Source organism: Moschus berezovskii, chromosome 25 (assembly GCF_049115385.1).
Source record: "Moschus berezovskii isolate FMDL1 chromosome 25, NW_MosBer_1.0, whole genome shotgun sequence".
Lineage (NCBI taxonomy): Eukaryota > Metazoa > Chordata > Mammalia > Artiodactyla > Moschidae > Moschus > Moschus berezovskii.
In genome coordinates, this window is record NC_142484.1 from 22,667,886 (window position 1) to 22,687,445 (window position 19,560).

The window sequence follows — 19,560 nt, forward strand, 5'->3', positions numbered from 1 at the left end:
CCGGAGTTCACTCAAACTCATGTCCACAGAGTCGGTGATGCCATCCAACCATCTCATTCTCGGTCGTCCCCTTCTCCTCCCGCCCCCAACCTTTCCCAGCATCAGAGTCTTTTCCAGTGAGTCAACTCGTCGCATGAGGTGGCCAAAGGATTGCAGTTTCAGCTTTAGCATCAGTCCCAATGAACACCCACGATCGATCTCCCTTAGAATGGACTGGTTGGATCTCCTTGCATTCCAAGGGACTCTCAAGAGTCTTCTCCAACACCACAGTTCAAAAGCATCAATTCTTCGGCGATCAGCTTTCTTCACAGTCCAACTCTCACATCCATACATGACCACGGGAAAAACCATAGCCTTGACTAGACAGACCTTTGTTGGCAAAGTAATGACTGGTACTCTACAATTCACATAGGTAACACCCTATATCCGTTCCATTCCATTCAGTCGCTCAGTCGTGTCCGACTCTCCGCGACCCCATGAATCACAGCACGCCAGGCTAGATGTAAAAAACTATTTGCCAACTGAACATAAGCAGTGGTTCTGTGCCACTACATGGGGAGATTTTTAAGAACCTTCACTCTGGAGGCCAGTAACAATTGTTTATCAGTCACTAAGTTGTGTCCATCTCTGTGACACCATGGTCTGCAGCATACCAGACTTCCCTGTCCTTCACTATCTCTTGGGAGTTTGTGCAAACTCATGTCCACTGAGTCAGTGATGCCATCCAACCATCTCGTGGTACTTAATTTTAAACCAAATAGTGGTTATCTATTCAAAATTTTTCTTTAGGTCTCCCTCAAAATATTTCTGTAACTATGACCTTCTTCAGGTCTAAAAACCACGCTTCCAGCGGTTAACTAGTCATCACTTCCAGGATTTTTCCCCAAACTTTCCTACTTGAGAGACACTTAAAAGAACTGTTTTTTAATGGGTCTCAAACATAGAAGCATAAGACTAGCCTACATAGGCCTGACAATTAGCTGTTATAATAGGATTTGCCTTCCTATATACTTCAATAGCCTTCAGATACATTACACAGCAAAATATTCACCCTTTTAAAGTGTATAGTTATGGATTTACATAGTTATGCAACTATTACCACTAAGAACTGTTAATTATCCCCCCAAAGAAATATGAAGTTACTCCTATACCCTTTTGTAGACTGATGCAGTCTTTTAAAAAAACATATTTACCCTTATTTTGTGTTGACACAATAAATTAGCTAATATCAACATGACAAAATGCTTAACATTAAATATTTCATGAATTTTCAGATTTAATCTCATAAAGCTTCCTTACTTTCTGGCACATTATATGTTCCATGTTCACCATGTATTTTTCTGCCCTAGGCAAGGGTAGGCCAACTCTGTAAGGAGCCCTGATTGTTTTTAATGGAATATGATCTCATTTTAATAACCTCGGGAAGTGAACTAAGCAGGCCTTAGCCCCATCTTACAAATTGCCAGTTAGCGGGAGAAGCAAAGGAGATGCTCAGACTATGTGCCTTGGGCAGGTATGAAGAGCCTCTTTCTTCACCTACAGCAGGAGTTTGATCACTATGGAAATCACACTTCTTTTGGCATGCAGGTGTAGAGCTCGGATCTGGAGGTCATCCAAGTCAGCACTATCTCACACTCAGTCTCTAGTAAATGAGGTACAAGGGCCAGAAGATGTGGAAGGAAGTAAACAAGCCAAGTGGTAGCACAGATTCAATAGCCACTGCCGCACCTGAGATGCCCTTGCCTGGGGCTGGTAATAGGTTGTGAAAAGTGCCATAAGAGAAACAGGAGAGATGTTGGGAGGGGATGGTAGTTGATACATTTGTCAAGGGAAGTTAGAGGAACTGCCATTTTTGTTCAAAACTGAAAATGAGGAATCAACTTTTGACAAGGGCTGGGGAAGAACTCTGCAGACACACGCAACAGCAAAAAGTCCTGAAATGGGAAAAAAGCTGTCCAAAAGCTGGAAGGAAGTGTGGTGTCTTGAGAAGAAGTTGGAGGGATGAAAGGAGGCCACATATTGACCATTTCTTAGATTGCTGTAAAAATTAGTTAAGTGCATTGGAAAGCCATTGAAGGATTTTAAGCAAACTTATTGCATGATCTAAACTACATTTAAAAAAAAAGTACTGGCTTTTATACAGAAAATGGATTATCCTTTATATTTTGAAAAGGATTCAGATGCAAGTGATGACAAAAGATGACAGGTGAGGTTGTGTCCCAACCTGTGAGTTATAAATTCCTCGCGTAAATTAAAATCACCTTAGAAAACTAAGCATGCCCTTTCCATTACCACCTTGTTCTCTCAATTCAGCATTTCGAAGCATCGTCCTCAGGATGCTGGTTTTAGCTGGCCCACTGGTGAACAGGAGGTGCTCGCCTGAGAGTTCTTTCCCAGGAAAGCTTTGAGCTTCCCCCCTTGCCCACCAGGTGGGTCTGGTCTCTATAAGTTTCAGCTTTTAAATCAGTCTGAGGCCTAGACCAGCCGAAGGAAATGAAACGACACACCAATATCCCGCTCTTGCACACTCTTCGAGACCAACTAAAATTCCTTACACGGAGATTACGACAACACAACAGCACGTACCCACGAAGCCACTCACACCAGAGGACAAGCCCCTCCCAACGCGCCTGCGCCCGAGGCGGCCGTGGGGCGGAGCTTGTGTGAGGAGAGGCGTGCGTGCGTAGGAGCGTGCTTGCCTAACGGTTCAGACAGTAACGGTCGCTGGGCTTCGGCCACTGCTGACGTCGCTGTGTAGTTTTTGGTGGTGTAACTTAAAAAGCGACTTAAAGGTCGTGCGTTGTGCATCCGGCCGTTTGTACTGACTTAGACCACCCGATAAGCGTTTGTGAGTGACTGGGACTAGAGCGAAAGTGGTGGCTTGGGGCAGGGAGAAGTTTTAAAAACCTCTTGGTGCCCCAATCCCTAACACTGATAGATACACTCGTCAGTTTTCTACCCCTCCACACCTCGCGAGCAGGTATTTTTTTCCTTTGGCTTCCCCCTTCTGACACTCTGCAAACTCAAGAGGTACTTCCATAGGTATGAGAGTGATTAGTTCAGGGAGATTGCTTCCTCTGAAATTACATTATCTCTATCAGGTTCTCAAAATGTCATCTGTCAAGGAGCAGCTTATTGAGACTCTAACTGAGGAAGATAAAGACTCCCAAAGTAAGGTCACCATTGTTGGAGCTGGTGCTGTAGGCATGGCGTGTGCGATATGTATCTTGCTGAAGGTAAGTGATAAGCTTATGCTGTGGCTGAAAATAAGTGAGCAGTGATAGGTCTTGTAGATGTTGAGCGCAGGGTTGCAGCTTTAATCCCTTGGCAGCAAAGAAGTATCACCTGATTTTTTACTTAAGAAACATTTATTTAGAGTTTACCATGTATGAAGCATTGCCAGGCTGTTTAAATTTATTCATAGGAGATACATTGGTTACAGTATTTTGTTAAGATTAAAATGTAACCTTAGCAAAATAATTTTGCTAATATTATGGGCTTCCCCGATGGCTCAGCTGGTAAAGAATCCACTTGTAATGCAGGAGACCGGGGTTCAATCCATGAATCGAAAAGATCCCCTGGAGGAGGAAATAGCAACCCATTCTGCTACTCTTGCCTGAAAAAAATCCATGAACAGAGGATCCTGGCAGGCTGCAGTCCAAAGGGTGACAAAGAATTGGACATAACTCAGTGACAGCACACATAAGTGTTTAGTCAGACTATTTAAGTTTATTCATAGAAACATTGATTACATTATTTTGTTAATATTATATAACGTTTTCTGTTAAAGTAATTAATCACTTTGCTTTTCTTGAAGAGTAATGTGTGAAAATCATATTTCCCAATGGCTTATACTTACATTTTTTAATTATATAAGCATTCAGTTCAGTCGCTCAGTCGTGTCTGACTCTCCGCGACCCCATGATTCACAGCACGCCAGGCCTCCCTGTCCATCACCAACTCCCGGAGTTCACCCAAACTCATGTCCACAGAGTCGGTGATGCCTTCCAGCTATCTCATTCTCTGTCGTCCCCTTCTCCTCCCTCCCCCAACCCTTCCCAGCATCAGAGTCTTTTCCAGTGAATCAACTCGTTGCATGAGGTGGCCAAAGTATTGCAGTTTCAGTTTTAGCATCAGTCCTTCCAATGAACACCAATGATCTAAAGGATCGATCTCCTTTAGAATGGACTGGTTGGATCTCCTTGCAGTCCAAGGGACTCTCAAGAGTTTTCTCCAGCACCACAGTTCAAAAGCATCAATTCTTCAGCGACCAACTTTCTTCACAGTCCAACTCTCACATCCATACATGACCACGGGAAAAACCATAGCCTTGACTAGATGGACCTTTGTTGGCAAAGTAATGTCTCTGCTTTACCTGCTCATTATAAAACAAAAGCACCAAATTTGATAAAATAACAATGGAAGTCCTTTAATTTTCCTTACTATTTCCACAATATCTTTCCATGTGCCTGTTGGCTATTTGTATAGCTTTGAAGAAGTGTCTGTTTCAAATCTTTTGCCCATTTTTAAATTGAGTTTGTTGTTGAGTTGTAGGAGTACTTTTTATATTCTAAATATTAACTGCTTTTTAGGTAAAAGATTTTCAAATACTGGGTTTCCCTTGTGGCTCAGCTGGTAAAGAATCCACCTGCAATGCTGGTGACCTGGGTTTGATCCCTGGGTTTGATCCCTGGGTTGGGGAGATCCCCTGGAGAAGGCACAGGCTGCCCACTCCAGTATTCTGGCACAGAGAATTCCATGGACTGTATAGTCCATGGGATTGCAAAGAGTCAGACATGACTGAGTGATTTTCATTTCACTTTCAAAAATTTTCACCCATTCCTTGGGTTTCCTTTTTGTTCTGTTGGTCGTGTCCTTTGATACACACAAGTTTTAAATTAAAAAATTTATTGGCATATAGTTGCTTTACAATGTTGTGTTTCTGCTGTACAGTGGAGTGAATCAGCTATATGTATACATTTTTGTTGTTCAGTTGCTCAATTGTGTCTGACTGCCACCCCACGTGTTACAGTACACCAGGCTTCCCTGTCCTTCACCATCTCCCAGAGCTTGCTCAGGCTCATATCCATTGAATCAGTGATGCCATCCAACCATCTCATCGTATGTCATCCCCTTCTCCTCCTGCCTTCAATCTTTCACAGCATCAGGGTCTCTTCTGATGAGTTGGCTTTTCACATCAGGTGGTCAAAGTATTGGAGCTTCATCTTCCAATGAATATTCAGGGCTGATTTCCTTTAGGATTGAGTGGTTTGATCTCCTTGCAGTCAAAGGGACTCTCAAGAGTCTTCTCCAACATCACAGTTCTAAAGCATCAATTCTTTGGTGATCAGCTCTTTTGGTCCAACTCTCATATCCATACATGACTGGATGTGAGAAGAACCATCCAGACCTTTGACTACTTTGTGGGCAAAGTAATGTCTTTGTTTCTTAATATGCTGTCTAGGTTTGTCATAACTTTTCTTCCAAGGAGCAAGTATCTTTTAATTTCATGGCTGCAGTCACCATCTGCACTGATTTTGGAGCCCAAGAAAATAGTTTGTCACTGTCTCCATTGTTTCCCCAACTATTTGCCATGAAGTGATGGGACCGGATGCCATGATCTTAGTTTTCTGAATGTTGAGCTTCAAGCCAACTTTTTCACTCTCCTCTTTCACTTTCATCAAGAGGCTCTTTAGTTTCTCTTCACTTTCTCCCATAAGGATGGTGTCATCTGCATATCTGGGTTATTGATATTTCTCCTGGCAATCTTGATTCCAGCTTTAGCTTCATCTAGCCCGGCATTTCCCATGATTTATTCTGCATGTAAGTTAAGCAGGGTGACAACATACAGGCTTGACGTACTCCTTTCCCAACTCTGAATCAGTTCATATTGTTCCATGTCCCATTCTAACTGTTGCTTCTTGAGCTGCATACAGATTTCTTAGGAGGCAGGTAAGGTGGTCTGATAGTCCCATCTCTTTAAGAATTTTCCACAGTTTGTTGTGATTCACACAGACAAAGGCTTTAGCATAGTCAATGAAGCAGAAGTAGATGTTTTTCTAGAATTCTCTTGCTCTTTTCTATGATCCAGTGGATGTTGGCAATTTGATCTCTGGTTCCTCTGCCTTTTCTAAATCCAGCTTGAACATCTGGAAGTTCTCGGTTCACGTACTGTTGAAGCCTAGCTTGTAGAATTTTGAGCATTACTTTGCTAGCTTGTGAAATGAGTGCAATTGTGTGGTGGTTTGAACAGTCTTTGGCATTGCCTTTCTTTGGGATTGGAATGAAAACTGACCTTTTCCAGTCCTGTATCCACTGCTGAGTTTTCCAAATTTGCTGGCATATTGAGTGCAGCACTTTTAACAGCATCATCTTCTAGGATTTGAAATAGCTCAGCTGGAATTCCATCACCTCCACTAGCTTTGTTTACAGTACTTCTTCCTAAGGCCCACTTAACTTCTTAGGCAGAACGCATTTGAAGAAAGGCAGATTCCAAAGCAAATGCATAGTTTCATTAACATAGCTTAAGAAAAACATTTCCTTAAGAAAAACGCATTGGTTTGCTGAGCCATTAGCCGCTCAAAGTTAAGTTCGGGTGTAACCAAGTGTCCCGACAACACAGGATTAGAAGAGAGAGAGAGAAAAATGTCTGCCACTTGCAGTTTATTTCCTCCTGCCCCTTAGGGATCCCTATCCTTCTTACCTGTCATTCCTCGCCCCTCTTTTTTGGACTTCCTTCCATTTAGGTCACCACAGAGCACTGAGTATAGAGTTCCCTGTGCTATACAGTAGGTTCTCATCAGTTATCTATTTTATGCATAGTATCAATAGTGTGTATGTATATCAATCTCAGTTTCCCAGTTCATCCCTCTTCTTGCTCCCCCTTAGTGTCCATATGTTCTCTACATCTGTGTCTCTTATTTCTGCTTTGCAAATAAGAGTTTATATGCACCATATGTGCCATTTTTCTAGATTCCATATATATGCATTAACATGTAATATTTGTTTTTCTGACTTTGCAGTTCAGTTATTCTTTTTACTTTTGTTATTGTGCTTTTGGTGTTGTATCCAAAAATCACTGCCAAACCCAATGTCGTGAAGTTTTCCCTCTATCGTTTCTTCTAAGGGTTTTATAGTTCTGGGGCTTACATTTAGCTCTTTGGTCCATTCTTGGTTAATTTTATCTATGGTATAATGTAAACAGTCCAGCCTTATTCTTTTGCATGTAAATGTCCAGTTATCCCAATTCCATTTGTTGAAAATGCTGTCCTTTCCCTATTGAATAATCCTGGCACTCTTGTCAAAAAATATCTGACCACATATGTGGGAGTTTTCCCCCCTGGACTCAGTTCTGTTCCATTGGTCTATATGTCTCTTTATGTCAGTACCACACTGTTTTGATTACTGTAGCTTTGTCATAAATATTGAAATCAGGAAGCTTGAGATCACCTTCTTTATTCCTTTTGAAGATTGTTTTGGTTATACAGAGTCTCTTGAGCTTCCATAAGAATTTTAGAATGGAATTTTCAAATTCTTGAAACAAATGCCATTGGGATTTTTGTAGTGTTTGCATTAAATCTGAAGATTGCTTGGAGTAGTATTGACGTTTTAATAATACTTCATCTTCCAGTCCATGAACATAGGATGTCTGTTTATTTGTTTCTTCTTTAATTTGTTTCAGCAGTTTTGTAGTTTTCACTGTTAAGTTTATCACCTCTTTAAATGTTTTAAAGGTGTTTTTTAATCTTTATAACAACTTTAGGAGGCAGGTACTGTTATCATCTCCATTTATAGATGAAAATACTGAAGCATGTATGTTAAAGAGCTTGCTCATGGTCAAATGCCTAGGAGGTGAAAGGGCCGGAATTCACTTCCATTTTCTAAGCTCACAGACACTGTGCTCATTTGTTATGCCTGGGCCATATGCCCATTTGTGAAGCGTAACTGCTGAGTCCAGAAGGAAGGATGAAACGGTTGGGTCTGGGTGTATGGTTATGTCAGTTCAGTTCAGTCGCTCAGTCCTGTCCGACTCTCCGCGACCCCATGAATCACAGCATGCCAGGCCTCCCTGTCTATCACCTACTCCCCGAGTTCACTCAAACTCATGTCCATCGAGTCGGTGATGCCATCCAGCCACCTCATTCTCTGTCGTTCCCTTCTCCTCCCGCCCCCAATCCTTCCCAGCATCAGAGTCTTTTCCAGTGAGTCAACTCGTCGCATGAGGTGGCCACAGTATTGCAGTTTCAGCTTTAGCATCAGTCCCTCCAATGAACACCCAGGATTGATCTCCTTTAGAATGGACTGGTTGGATCTCCTTGCAGTCCAAGGGACTCTCAAGAGTCTTCTCCAGCACCACAGTTCAAAAGCATCAATTCTTCGGCAATCAGCTTTCTTCACAGTCCAACTCTCACATCCATACATGACCACGGGAAAAACCATAGCCTTGACTAGACGGACCTTGGTTGGCAAAGTAATGTCTCTGCTTTTTAATATGCTGTCTAGGTTGGTCATAACTTTCCTTCCAAGGAGTAAGCGTCTTTTAATTTCATGGCTGTAATCAGCATCCGCAGTGATTTTGGAGCCCAGAAAAATAAAGTCTGACACTGTTTCCACTGTTTCCCCACCTATTTCCCATGAAGTGGTGGGACCAGATGCCGTAATCTTTGTTTTCTGAATGTTGAGCTTCAAGCCAACCTTTTCACTCTCCTCTTTATGATTACTTACCTACCCCTAAGTTGGAGGGCCAGCGTTAATTGTAATATGCCAAGCCACATGAAGTGGTTTCCCAGAGGTGCCTACCTTTCATTTTTGGCCATAAGGATTCATACTAAAAACAGCTTCAACCAGTTCAGAAATTAGGCATAAGGGTTAAATATAATAAAATCCTTTCAAAGGATTTCATAAGTTTTTGTTTGTTTTAAAGCTGTTATCTGAAGTGGGGAAAAAAAACAATTCTGAAAAAGTTAACAATTACATGAAAGCAAAACAATTAATACTTTTTGCTGCATTCTGTTGTTTACCTTAACTTCTGGTGTCTTTAGGTACATTCACTTCGGTTCAGTTGCTCAGTCGTGTCCGACTCTTTGCGACCCCATGAACTGCAGTACGCCAGACCTCCCTGTCCATCACCAACTCCTGGAGTTTACTGAAACTCATGTCCATTGTCGGTGATGCCATCCAACCATCTCATCCTCTGTCGTCCCCTTCTCTTCCCACCTTCAATCTTTCCCAGCATCAGGGTCTTTTCAGATGAGTCAGCTCTTTGCATCAGGTGGCCAAAGTATAGGCACATTAAAAGACTTTTTTTCTTTTTGGCCAAGCCTTGCAGCTTCCAGGATCTCAGTTCCCTGACCAGGGACTGAGAGATTGAACCCAAGCCATGGCAGTGAAAGCCCAAAATCCTAACCACTAGGCCACCAAATAACTCCTGTAAAGAATTATTATTTTTATACCACTTTTTCTACTAAAAATGTAGCACTTCTTTGCAGATTCTTTACCATCTGAGCTATAGGGAAGTCCAATTATAAAATAACCATGTGAAATTTTTTTCTCTTAAAATTTGAAATGGGAACATTTTATTCAGACCTTTCATGTATTTTAGGATTTGGCTGATGAGCTTGCCCTTATTGATGTTGTAGCAGACAAACTGAAGGGAGAAGTAATGGATCTTCAGCATGGCAGTCTTTTCTTTAATACTTCAAAGATTGTCTCTGGAAAAGGTAAGTTTTATAAAATTATTTTCAAAACTTAAAAAAAAATAGTGAAGTCTGTCAAACTGTTGTCAATAAGTATAAAATTTAAAATAGCCCCTTTGTAATTAGGACATATAATTAGAAGGTTAATATTTTTTAAAAAGAACATTCCATTCTGATTGGAGAATATTTGATAAATACAAAAACAGTATTAAATTTTTAAAATCTCTCTTGTTAATGGTTTTGTGTTATTTCTTTTTTCTATTCATTTGTTTTTTTACACAACTGATGTTGTATTATATAAATGCTTTTTAAGCTTGTCATTCAGTTGTATATATTTTCCCAAAGATACTCAGTCTCAAATGGTTTTTATTTATAATATTATTGATACATTTATCTATATTCTTGTTTTTTTTGATGTGTTTATCTATATTTTTTAACCTGTTTTTTAGACAGCCGGGTTTCAGGGTATAGTTTGAAGCTATAGAAGAGGAAATGGAGAGCTTAGCCCCATTAGCATTAGCATTATGTTTTGGCCAACTAAGAATGCTTAGAGAATTAGGAAAAATAATTATTTAATCATAAAGTATTATATAGTGTGTGCTTTTTGGTAATGTGATTCAACAGATGTACTTGCTACTAGAAGCCCTCTTGTCTAAAATGATTGGAACTGAAAGTGGTTACTTACTTTTAAAGTGCTGTTAGAACCATCATAAAATTGTATATTGACCTGAAACATGTAAATGTACAAGAACTTCATTTGCTAATTTTCTGATTGGAGGGTAAGACCTTTGAGCATGGCTCAGCTGATTGGAGTTTTTGCAGTATTTTTTTTTTAAATAGTATACAAGTAATAATCATTTCTATTTCTTTAAAGTACTATAATTAGTTTAAAGATACTCATGAAGCAGTCTAATCACAAAATGCTAATGAATTTTTATGGTTTTTCTTCATTTTTATTTCTCTTATAACTAAAAGGAAGATTTTTAAACAGCTTTATTTTAACATGTCTTTCTAAAGCATTCAACTTAATTTTCATAGTAACAGTCATTAAAAAATTAACTATAAAATACTTGAGATGTAAAAAAGAGCTAGAGCTTAAGTATAACAAACATCAATGCAGACAGCACATAGCAAAAGAAGTAAAACATTACCAATTCACTTGATACATTCTGTGTGTTAAATCTATTCACATCTCAATCCTGAATGTTGTGTTTACTATGTATTTCTTTCACCCTCATATTTTAGTGGTTTACGTCATATTATGTAATTAATATATCTGGCATAAATATGTTTGGATAGAAACATGACAGATTCTTCATATGCAGCAACTCACAAGCACAGAAGTATATAGACATATTCAGTTCAGTCAGTTCAGTCGCTTAGTCATGTCTGACTCTTTGAGACCCCATGAACCACAGCACGCCAGGCCTCCCTGTCCATCACCAACTCCCGGAGTTCACTCAAACTCATATCCATCGAGATCGAGTCGGTGATGCCATCCAGCCATCTCATTCTCTGCCGTCCCCGTCTCCTCCTACCCCCAATCCCTCCTAGCATCAGACTCTTTTCCAATGAGTCAACTCGTTGCATGAGGTGGCCAAAGTATTGCAGTTTCAGCTTCAGCATAAGTCCTTCCAATGAACACCCAGGATTGATCTCCTTTAGAATGGACTGGTTGGATTTCCTTGCAGTCCAAGGGACTCTCAAGAATCTTCTCCAGCACCACAGTTCAAAAGCATCAATTCTTCGGCGCTCAGCTTTCTTCACAGTCCAACTCTCACATCCATACATGACCACTGGAAAAACCATAGCCTTGACTAGACGGACCTTGGTTGGCAAAGTACTGTTTCTGCTTTTTAATATGCTGTCTAGGCTGGTCATAACTTTCCTTCCAAGGAGTAAGCGTCTTTTAATTTCATGGCTGCAATCAGCTGAAGTCTACTATTAATAGTTGAGAGTGTTCATTGTACCTTGGGTATCAGTATGTTTTACATCAGTTAATCTATTGAATGTGTTGAGTAGAGTCAAGTTAAAAAGATACTCCTGTATTAAAATACTTTTAAAAATCATTCACCTTTTAATTTCTAGTAATATGGCAGGATAAGTACCTGAATCAATCCTTTTGCTATAAATAACAAAACTTCTGCAAAAAATATGAAAGAATAAATATCAATACTTAAAGAATTGATAAGCTCTTAATAAAGTTAAGACATTTTCAGAACAGGCACTCAATGAAGGCAGGAAATTGTAGAGTTAAATAGCACTGTTGCTAGTTTTCGCTGGCTGCTGCTGCTGCTGCTAAGTCACTTCAGTTGTGTCTGACTCTGTGTGACCCCATAGACGGCAGCCCACCAGGCTCCCCCATCCCTGGGATTCTCCAGGCAAGAACACTGGAGTGGGTTGCCATTTCCTTCTCCATGTGTGAAAGTGAAAAGTGAAAGTGAAGTCACTCAGTCATGTCTGACTTGTAGCGACCCCATGGACTGCAGCCTACCAGGCTCCTCCATCCATGGGATTTTCTAGGCAAGAGTACTGGAGTGGCTTGCCATTGCCTTCTCTATTTCGCTGGCTAGCATTAGTCAAACCTAGTGAACTTGAATTTTGGTTTTACCTGCCTCACAGGGCCTAGCAGACTGGAGACAGCCTAATTTGAGGAGGTGCATAGGAAATAACCCTATAAAGCAAGACCCCAGTGGACTACACCTGGGATCAGTAAACTTTTTTCTGTAAAGGGTCACATAGTAAGTATTTCAGCTTTGTGAGCAACATAGTCTCTGTCAAAACTTGCAGCCCTCCTGTTGTATTAAAGCATCCATTGACAATACATCAGCATGTCGGTGTGACTATGTTCCAATGAGACTTTATTTACAAAAACAGGTAGTAGAACAGATTTGGTTTGCTGGCCTTAATTTGCCAATTTCTTAATGTAAGAATGACCTGGAAATAATTTCCTTCTCCTTATGTCTGGGAACTGCAAGTAAAATTGACTGTCTCAGAAATGCTTTAGTAAAAGAGGGAAATGGCTGCTAAGGATTTGGAGCCACAAGTTGGCCCTTAATTAAATTCCAAGAAAAGCTTAGCAATCTTAAGATAGTCTCTGGAGGAAATACATTTTGTTTAAGGCTTCAAAGAACTTCCCCCAAATAAAGTTTCATGGAAGGTAAACATCTCACAGTATGAATAATTAAATCTACAAGAAAAAATGAACAAGAACCAACAGAGGCCACAGTAGATTTCTGATAAAGAAATTATAAAACAAATTATAATTTAACTGTGATTACTTAAAGAATAAAGAGCAAGCTTGAAAATATCAGTATAAGATAGGAAACTACAAGAAAAAGAACAGATTTTTAGAAATAACCAAATATTAATATAACTTCTGAATATGAAATGGAATGAAATAAAAAATTAAATAGATTTAATAATAGAGCAGACGTATTTGAAGAAATAAGTGGTGAATCTAAGGCAATTACCCAGAAGATGGCAAGAAGTAGAAACTATGACAGGTTAAGAATCATGGAGGATAGAGTGAGAGTGAATGAGGCAGAGGAAATACTTGAAAAGATTTTGATTCAGCATTTTGGAGAACTGTTGAAAAACAACCCATGGATTCAAGCCAAATCATCTCAAGACGGATAAATAAAAATCCCCATCTAGACACAGTCTTGTGAAATTAGAAAACATTAAAAACAAAGAGAATTTTTAAATGATCAGAAAACAAATTCCCTACAGAAAAGGGAGGGGGAGGCAGACTGACTTATCAATAGTAGCAGTGAAAGCTGAAAACAGTGGAATGATATCTTTAATGTGTGCCCGAACTTAGTTGCCCCAGGCATATGGGGTTTTAGTTCCCACACCAGGGATAGAACCTGACTCTTCTGCATTGGACTGTGGATTCTTTTTTTTTTTAAACCCTTATGTGGAGGTCTGACTTTCAGTAGATTGCTGTAAGGGAGCTGTTCTGCTGCCTGTGAAACCCAGACCCAGAAGCAGGTCCTCTAGGAATGGTTTAGCACCAGGTTCCCAGGAACCATGCTGTGTGTGTCAGGGAAGGAGGCAACCTCCTTTCTGGGCTGTACACTGCGTTCCAGGACAAAGCACTCTCTGCACCGAAACCTAGTCCCTATGTGGTGGGTGCACAGCCCCAAGGGACGTGGGTGGCAGCCCAAGGAATGCAGATTCTTAACCACTGGCCCACCAAGGAAGCCCTATAATACTTTTTTTAAAAGTCCAATATGGGATACTGAACATCGTGTTGTTGGGCTTAATAAGTGAAATATTTTACAACTGGTCATCAAATTTAGGTTAATTTTCTTATGTGAATGAAGAACTTTTTTATGATCTTAAGCATAGCCCCTCACAATAATTGTAATACATTCTCACTCTTCGAATCCTCAAACACACACAAATTCTCAGAATTCCAAACTTCTGATTCATATGGTATCTCTAAGAATCCAGAGGAGTTGAGTTGCATTGCCTCAGGCTTTAATAAAAAATGGAAATGTGGGCTAAAAGGGATGGTAGGTTCTATTATTTTATTTTTTTTAATTGGTGTAAACATTGGTAAATCATTAGTGACAAAATTTCCTTCAGGTTGTACTAGGTAACACTGTTGTTCAGTTGCTCAGTTATGTCCCACTCTTTGCAACCTCATGGACACCATGAGCAGGATCAAGCACGCCAGGCTTCCCTGTTCTTCACCACTTCCCTGAGTTTGGTCAAACCCATGTCCATTGAGTCAGTGATACCATCCAATAGTCTCATCCTCTGTCACCCTCTTCTCCTCCTGCCCTCAATTTTTCTGAGCGTCAGGGTCTTTTCCAGTGAGTCAGCTCTTAACGTCAGGTGACCAGTGTATTGGAGCTTCAGCTTCAGCATCAGGCCTTCCAATGCATATTCAGGGTTGATTTCCTTTAGCATTGACTGGTTTGATCTCCTTGCTTCCAAAAGGACTCTCAAGAGTCTTCTCCATCACCAGAGTTCTAAAGCATCAATTCGTCAAGGCTCAGCCTTCATGGTCCAACTCTCGCATCAGAACATGACTACTGAAAAAACCCTAGCTTTGACTATAAGGACCTTTGTCGGCAAAGTGATGTGTCGCTTTTTAATATACTGTCTAGGTTTGTCATAACTTTTCTTCCAAGGAGCAAGCATCTTTTAATTTCATGGCTTCCCTGGTGGCTCAAACAATAAAGAATCCGCCTACAATTCAAGATATGGAGATTTGATCCCTGGGTCAGAAAGATCTCCTGGAGGAGGGAATGGCTACCAACTCTAGTATTCTTGCCTGGAGGATTCCATGAACAAAGGAGCCTGGCAGGCTATAGTCCATAGGATCCCAAAGAGTCAGACATCACTAAGATAACATTACTGTGTGGAAAATCTGTTCATTTGGAAGTGCGAGCCATGACAGTAGTGGAGTACTTTAATACCATCACCATAGAATAGACTTTTAAAGAATTAAGGCACAGAGATCATGGCAGTCTTGATCCAAATATTTTCTTTTGTTTCCTTCTTTAGATTATAGTGTATCTGCAAATTCCAAATTAGTTATTATTACAGCAGGTGCACGGCAGCAAGAGGGAGAAAGTCGCCTTAACCTGGTCCAACGTAATGTGGATATCATGAAGTCAATCATTCCTGCCATAGTTCAAAATAGTCCTGACTGTAAGATGCTTATTGTTTCAAATCCAGGTGAGTCTTTTCTATTCCCTTTAACTGCATAAGGATGATATTTCCATTCAGTTCAGTTCAGTTACTCAGTCATGTCCGACTCTTTGCGACCCCACGGACTGTAGCACGCCAGACCTCCCTGTTCGTCAGCAACTCCCAGAGCTTACTCAAACTCATGTCCGTCACATCAGTGATGGTATCCAACCATCTCATCTTATGTCGTCCCCTTCTCCTCCTGCCTTCAATCTTTCCCAGCATCAAGGGTCTTTTCCAATGAGTCGGTTCTTCACATCAGGTGACCAAAGTATTGGAGGTTCAGCTTCAGCATCAGTCCTTCCAATGAATATTCAGGATTGATTTCCTTTAGGATGGACTGGTTGGATCTCCTTGGAGTCCAGGGGACTCTCAAGAGTCTTGTCCAACACCACAGTTCAAAAGCATCAATTTTTTAGCACTCAGCTTTATAGTCCAACTTTCACATCCATACATGACTACTGGAAAAACCATAGCTTTGACTAGATAGACCTTTGTTGGCAAAGTAATGTCTCTGCTTTTTAATATGCTATCTAGGTTGGTCATAACTTTGCTTCTAAGAAGCAAGTTTCTTTTAATTTCATGGCTGCTGTCATCATCTGCAGTGATTTTGGAGCCCCCCAAAATAAAATCTCTCACTGTTTCCATTGTTTCCCCATCTATTTGCCATGAAGTGATGGGACCAGATGCCATGATCTTAGTTTTCTGAATGTTGAGTTTTAAGCCAACTTTTTCACTCTGCTCTTTCACTTTCATCAAGAGGCTCTTTAGTTCTTCGCTTTCTGCCTTAAGGGTGGTGTCATCTGCACATCTGAGGTTATTGATATTTCTCCTGGCAATCTTGATTCCAGCTTATGCTTCATCTAACCTGGCATTTCGCATGATATACTCTGTATGTAAGTTAAATAAGCAGGGTGACAATATACAGCCTTGACATACACCTTTCCCAATTTGAAACCAGTACATTGTTCCATGTCTGGTTCTAACTGTTGCTTCTTGACCTGCATACAGATTTCTCAGGAGGCAGGTCAGGTGGTCTGATATTCCCACATCTTTAAGAATTTTGCACAGTTTGTTGTGATCCACACAGTCAAAGGCTTTGGCGTAGTCAGTAAATCAAAAGTAGATGTTTTTCTGGAACTCTCGATTTTTCAGTGATCCAGCGGGATGTTGGCAATTTGATCCCTGGTTCCTCTGCCTTTTCTGAATCCAACTTGAACATCTGGAAGTTCATGATTCAGATACTGTTGAAGCCTGGCTTGGAGAATTTTGAATATTATTTTGCTAACATGTGAGATGAGTGCAATTGTGTGGTAGTATGAACATTCTTTGGCACTGCCTTTCTTTGAGATTGGAACGAAAACTGACCTTTCCATACCATTTCTTTTTTTTTTCTTTTTAAAACAATGTCATTTAGCAAATTTATGATGATAGACCACACCCATCCAAAGTACACAATACTTTTTTTTTCCCCCAGCATTATTGATGTATAACTGACATGTAAATTTTATGCATTGTTGTTTAGTCACCAAGTTGTGTCCAACTCTTGTGTGACCTCTTGGACTGTAGCCTGCCAGGCTTCTCTGTCCATGGGATTTCCCAGGTAAGAATAAAGGAGTGGGTTGCTGTTTCCTTCTCTAGGGGATCTTCCCAACCTAGGGATCAAACCTGTGTCTCCTGCATTGGCAGCTGGATTCTTTACCACTGAGCCACCAGGGAAGCCTATCATATGCTATTTATCATATTTATGAGTGGAATTTAAAAAAAAGGTTTCAGTTCAGTTCAGTCGCTCAGTCGTGTCCGACTCTTTGTGACCCCACGAATCACAGAACGCCAGGCCTCCCTGTCCATCACCAACTCCCGGAGTTCACTCAAACTCATGTCCATCGAGTCGGTGATGTCATCCAGCCATCTCATTCTCTGTCGTCCCCGTCTCCTCTCACCCCCAATCCTTCCCAGCATCAGACTCTTTTCCAGTGAGTCAACTCGTCGCATGAGGTGGCCAAAGTATTGGAGTTTCAGCTTTAGCATAGATGAACTTACTTACAAAACAAGTAGAGTCACGGATGTAGAAAACAGACTTACTTTTTACCAGGGGAGAGGGAGGGAAGGATCAATTGGGAGATTTGAATTTACGTATACACACTACTACACATAAAATAGACAACTAATAAGCACTAATGTATAGCACAGGGAGCTCTAATCAATACTCCATAACGGCCTATATAGGAAAAGAATCTAAAAAAGAGTGGATATATGTACATATATATATTGTTTTGTGACTTTTATGAGTTAATTCTGTCAATATTCTTTATTATACATGGACACAGAAATCTGTTTCATCTGTTTAGTGATCTACCAAGAGTGGATATATGTATAACTGATTCACTTTGCTGTATACCTGAAACTGACACAACATTGTAAATCAGCTATACACCAAAAAGGGGCTTCCCAGGTGGTGGAGTGGTAAAGAATCTGCCTGCCAGTGTAGGAGACACAAGAGACACAGATTCAATCCCTGGGTCAGGAAGATCCCCTCAAGAAGGGAATTGCAACCCACTCCAGTGTTATTGCCTGGAAAATTCCATGGACAACAGGAGCCTGGTGTAGGCTACAGTCCATGGGCTTGCAAAGAGTTGGACAGGACTGAACGTAAACACAGAATACTCTAATAAAAATTGAAAAAAAATTTTAATTCAAAAGAGAATAAAAAGACACAGTAAAGTGAAAATAAAAAGATAGAAAAAGATATCGCATACAAATAGGAGCTAAAAGAGAGCTGGAGTTGCTATACTGATATCACAGAAATTAGACTTTTAAACAAAAATTATTGTTGCAGACAAGAATATTATATAATGATAAAAGGCTAATAGATGCAGATAAGGCAGTAAACAAAATTCCACACTGACTTATGATTTTAAAAAATAATTTACTAACCCATGAATGAAAGGAATTTTCTTCAACCTCATAAAAAAGATATTTATGAAAAAACCCCAGCTAGCCTTATACTTGATGGTACTACACTGAATGATTTTACTTCTAAGACAAGGAATGAGGCAGTGAGACTTGCTTTTGCCACTTCTGTTTAGCATCATGCTAGAAATTCTAGCCAGAGTAACTGAATAGAGATTTATCAGATATTTTAAATGAACGATTTTAACTATGTTTAAAGAACTAAAAGCATGTCTAAAGAACTAAAGGAAATAATGAGGCTGATCTCTCACCAAATGGTAAATATTACTAAATAGATAAATATTACTTTTTAAAAAAGAATAGAAATTCTGAAGTTAAAAAGTTAAATGAGCATTAACTAGAGGGACTTGATAGCAGAGTGAGAAGGCAGAAGGAAGAATCAGAGGACTTGAAGACACAGGGTGGTGGTTTAATGCCTGGGCTTTCTCAGGGACGGTTTCTGTTGATGTTTTTTTCTCTTTGTATGATATGTATTTCCTTATTTTGTTTCATGCCTCATAATTTGTTGAAACTTGAACATTAAAAAACTACAATAGGAAAACTCTGTAAATAAAATTCTTTCTTCTCAGCGTTTGCTCTGCATCAGCTTGTTGTAGTTTGTTTGTGACGTTTATGAGTTAATTCTGTCAAGTCTGTATTTTTTATTATATGTGGACACAGAAGTCTATGTTTCATCTGTTTAGTGATCCGCCATTGATTGGACAAAACTTTCCTTAAATGCTTGGAACCAAAAGATACCTCCCAGTCTTTGCTGCAGGGCTCTGTGTACAAGTTGGGGCATGCCTTCAGCACTTAGCCAGGCAGTTTATAACTGTGCCTTAGCCTTTACTTCCTGCTTTCATAGAACCTCATGGTTAGACAGAGCTAAAGTTTACAATCTTCTTGTGTTTTTCCTGAGCATGCACACACCTGCATACAGTCCTAAGCTTGCATGTGGCTTTATTCTAGGTAGGAGACTCTGATAGTTTACATGAGGCTGTGGTGATGGAGAGGAAAAATCTAGGAGATCTTAAAGAGGTATAATTCACCGATCATTAAATATACAGAGGCACATATGTTATTTCAAAAAAGAATCTTTCATTTAAAAATTCTGATGGTGAATCATTTAATCTTTTAAAACCCATCTGAGAGATTATCTTTTTTCCTTTGTTGACTTGCTTCATTTTGAACTCTAATGAATCTATAT

General features: G+C 39.9%; 1 protein-coding gene across 1 annotated transcript in view; it reads left to right on the top strand.

The window, feature by feature from the left end:
- Positions 1 to 2,716: 2,716 nt before the first annotated feature.
- Positions 2,717 to 19,560, top strand: part of LOC129549005 (L-lactate dehydrogenase C chain) — a 33,997-nt gene continuing 17,153 nt past the window's right edge. Inside the window, exons 1-4 of the mRNA XM_055416013.2 lie at positions 2,717 to 2,980; positions 3,102 to 3,236; positions 9,602 to 9,719; positions 15,216 to 15,389. Coding sequence (XP_055271988.2) covers positions 3,111 to 3,236; positions 9,602 to 9,719; positions 15,216 to 15,389 — 418 coding nt within the window. The 5' untranslated portion in view covers positions 2,717 to 2,980; positions 3,102 to 3,110. The remainder of the gene's footprint in view (positions 2,981 to 3,101; positions 3,237 to 9,601; positions 9,720 to 15,215; positions 15,390 to 19,560) is intronic.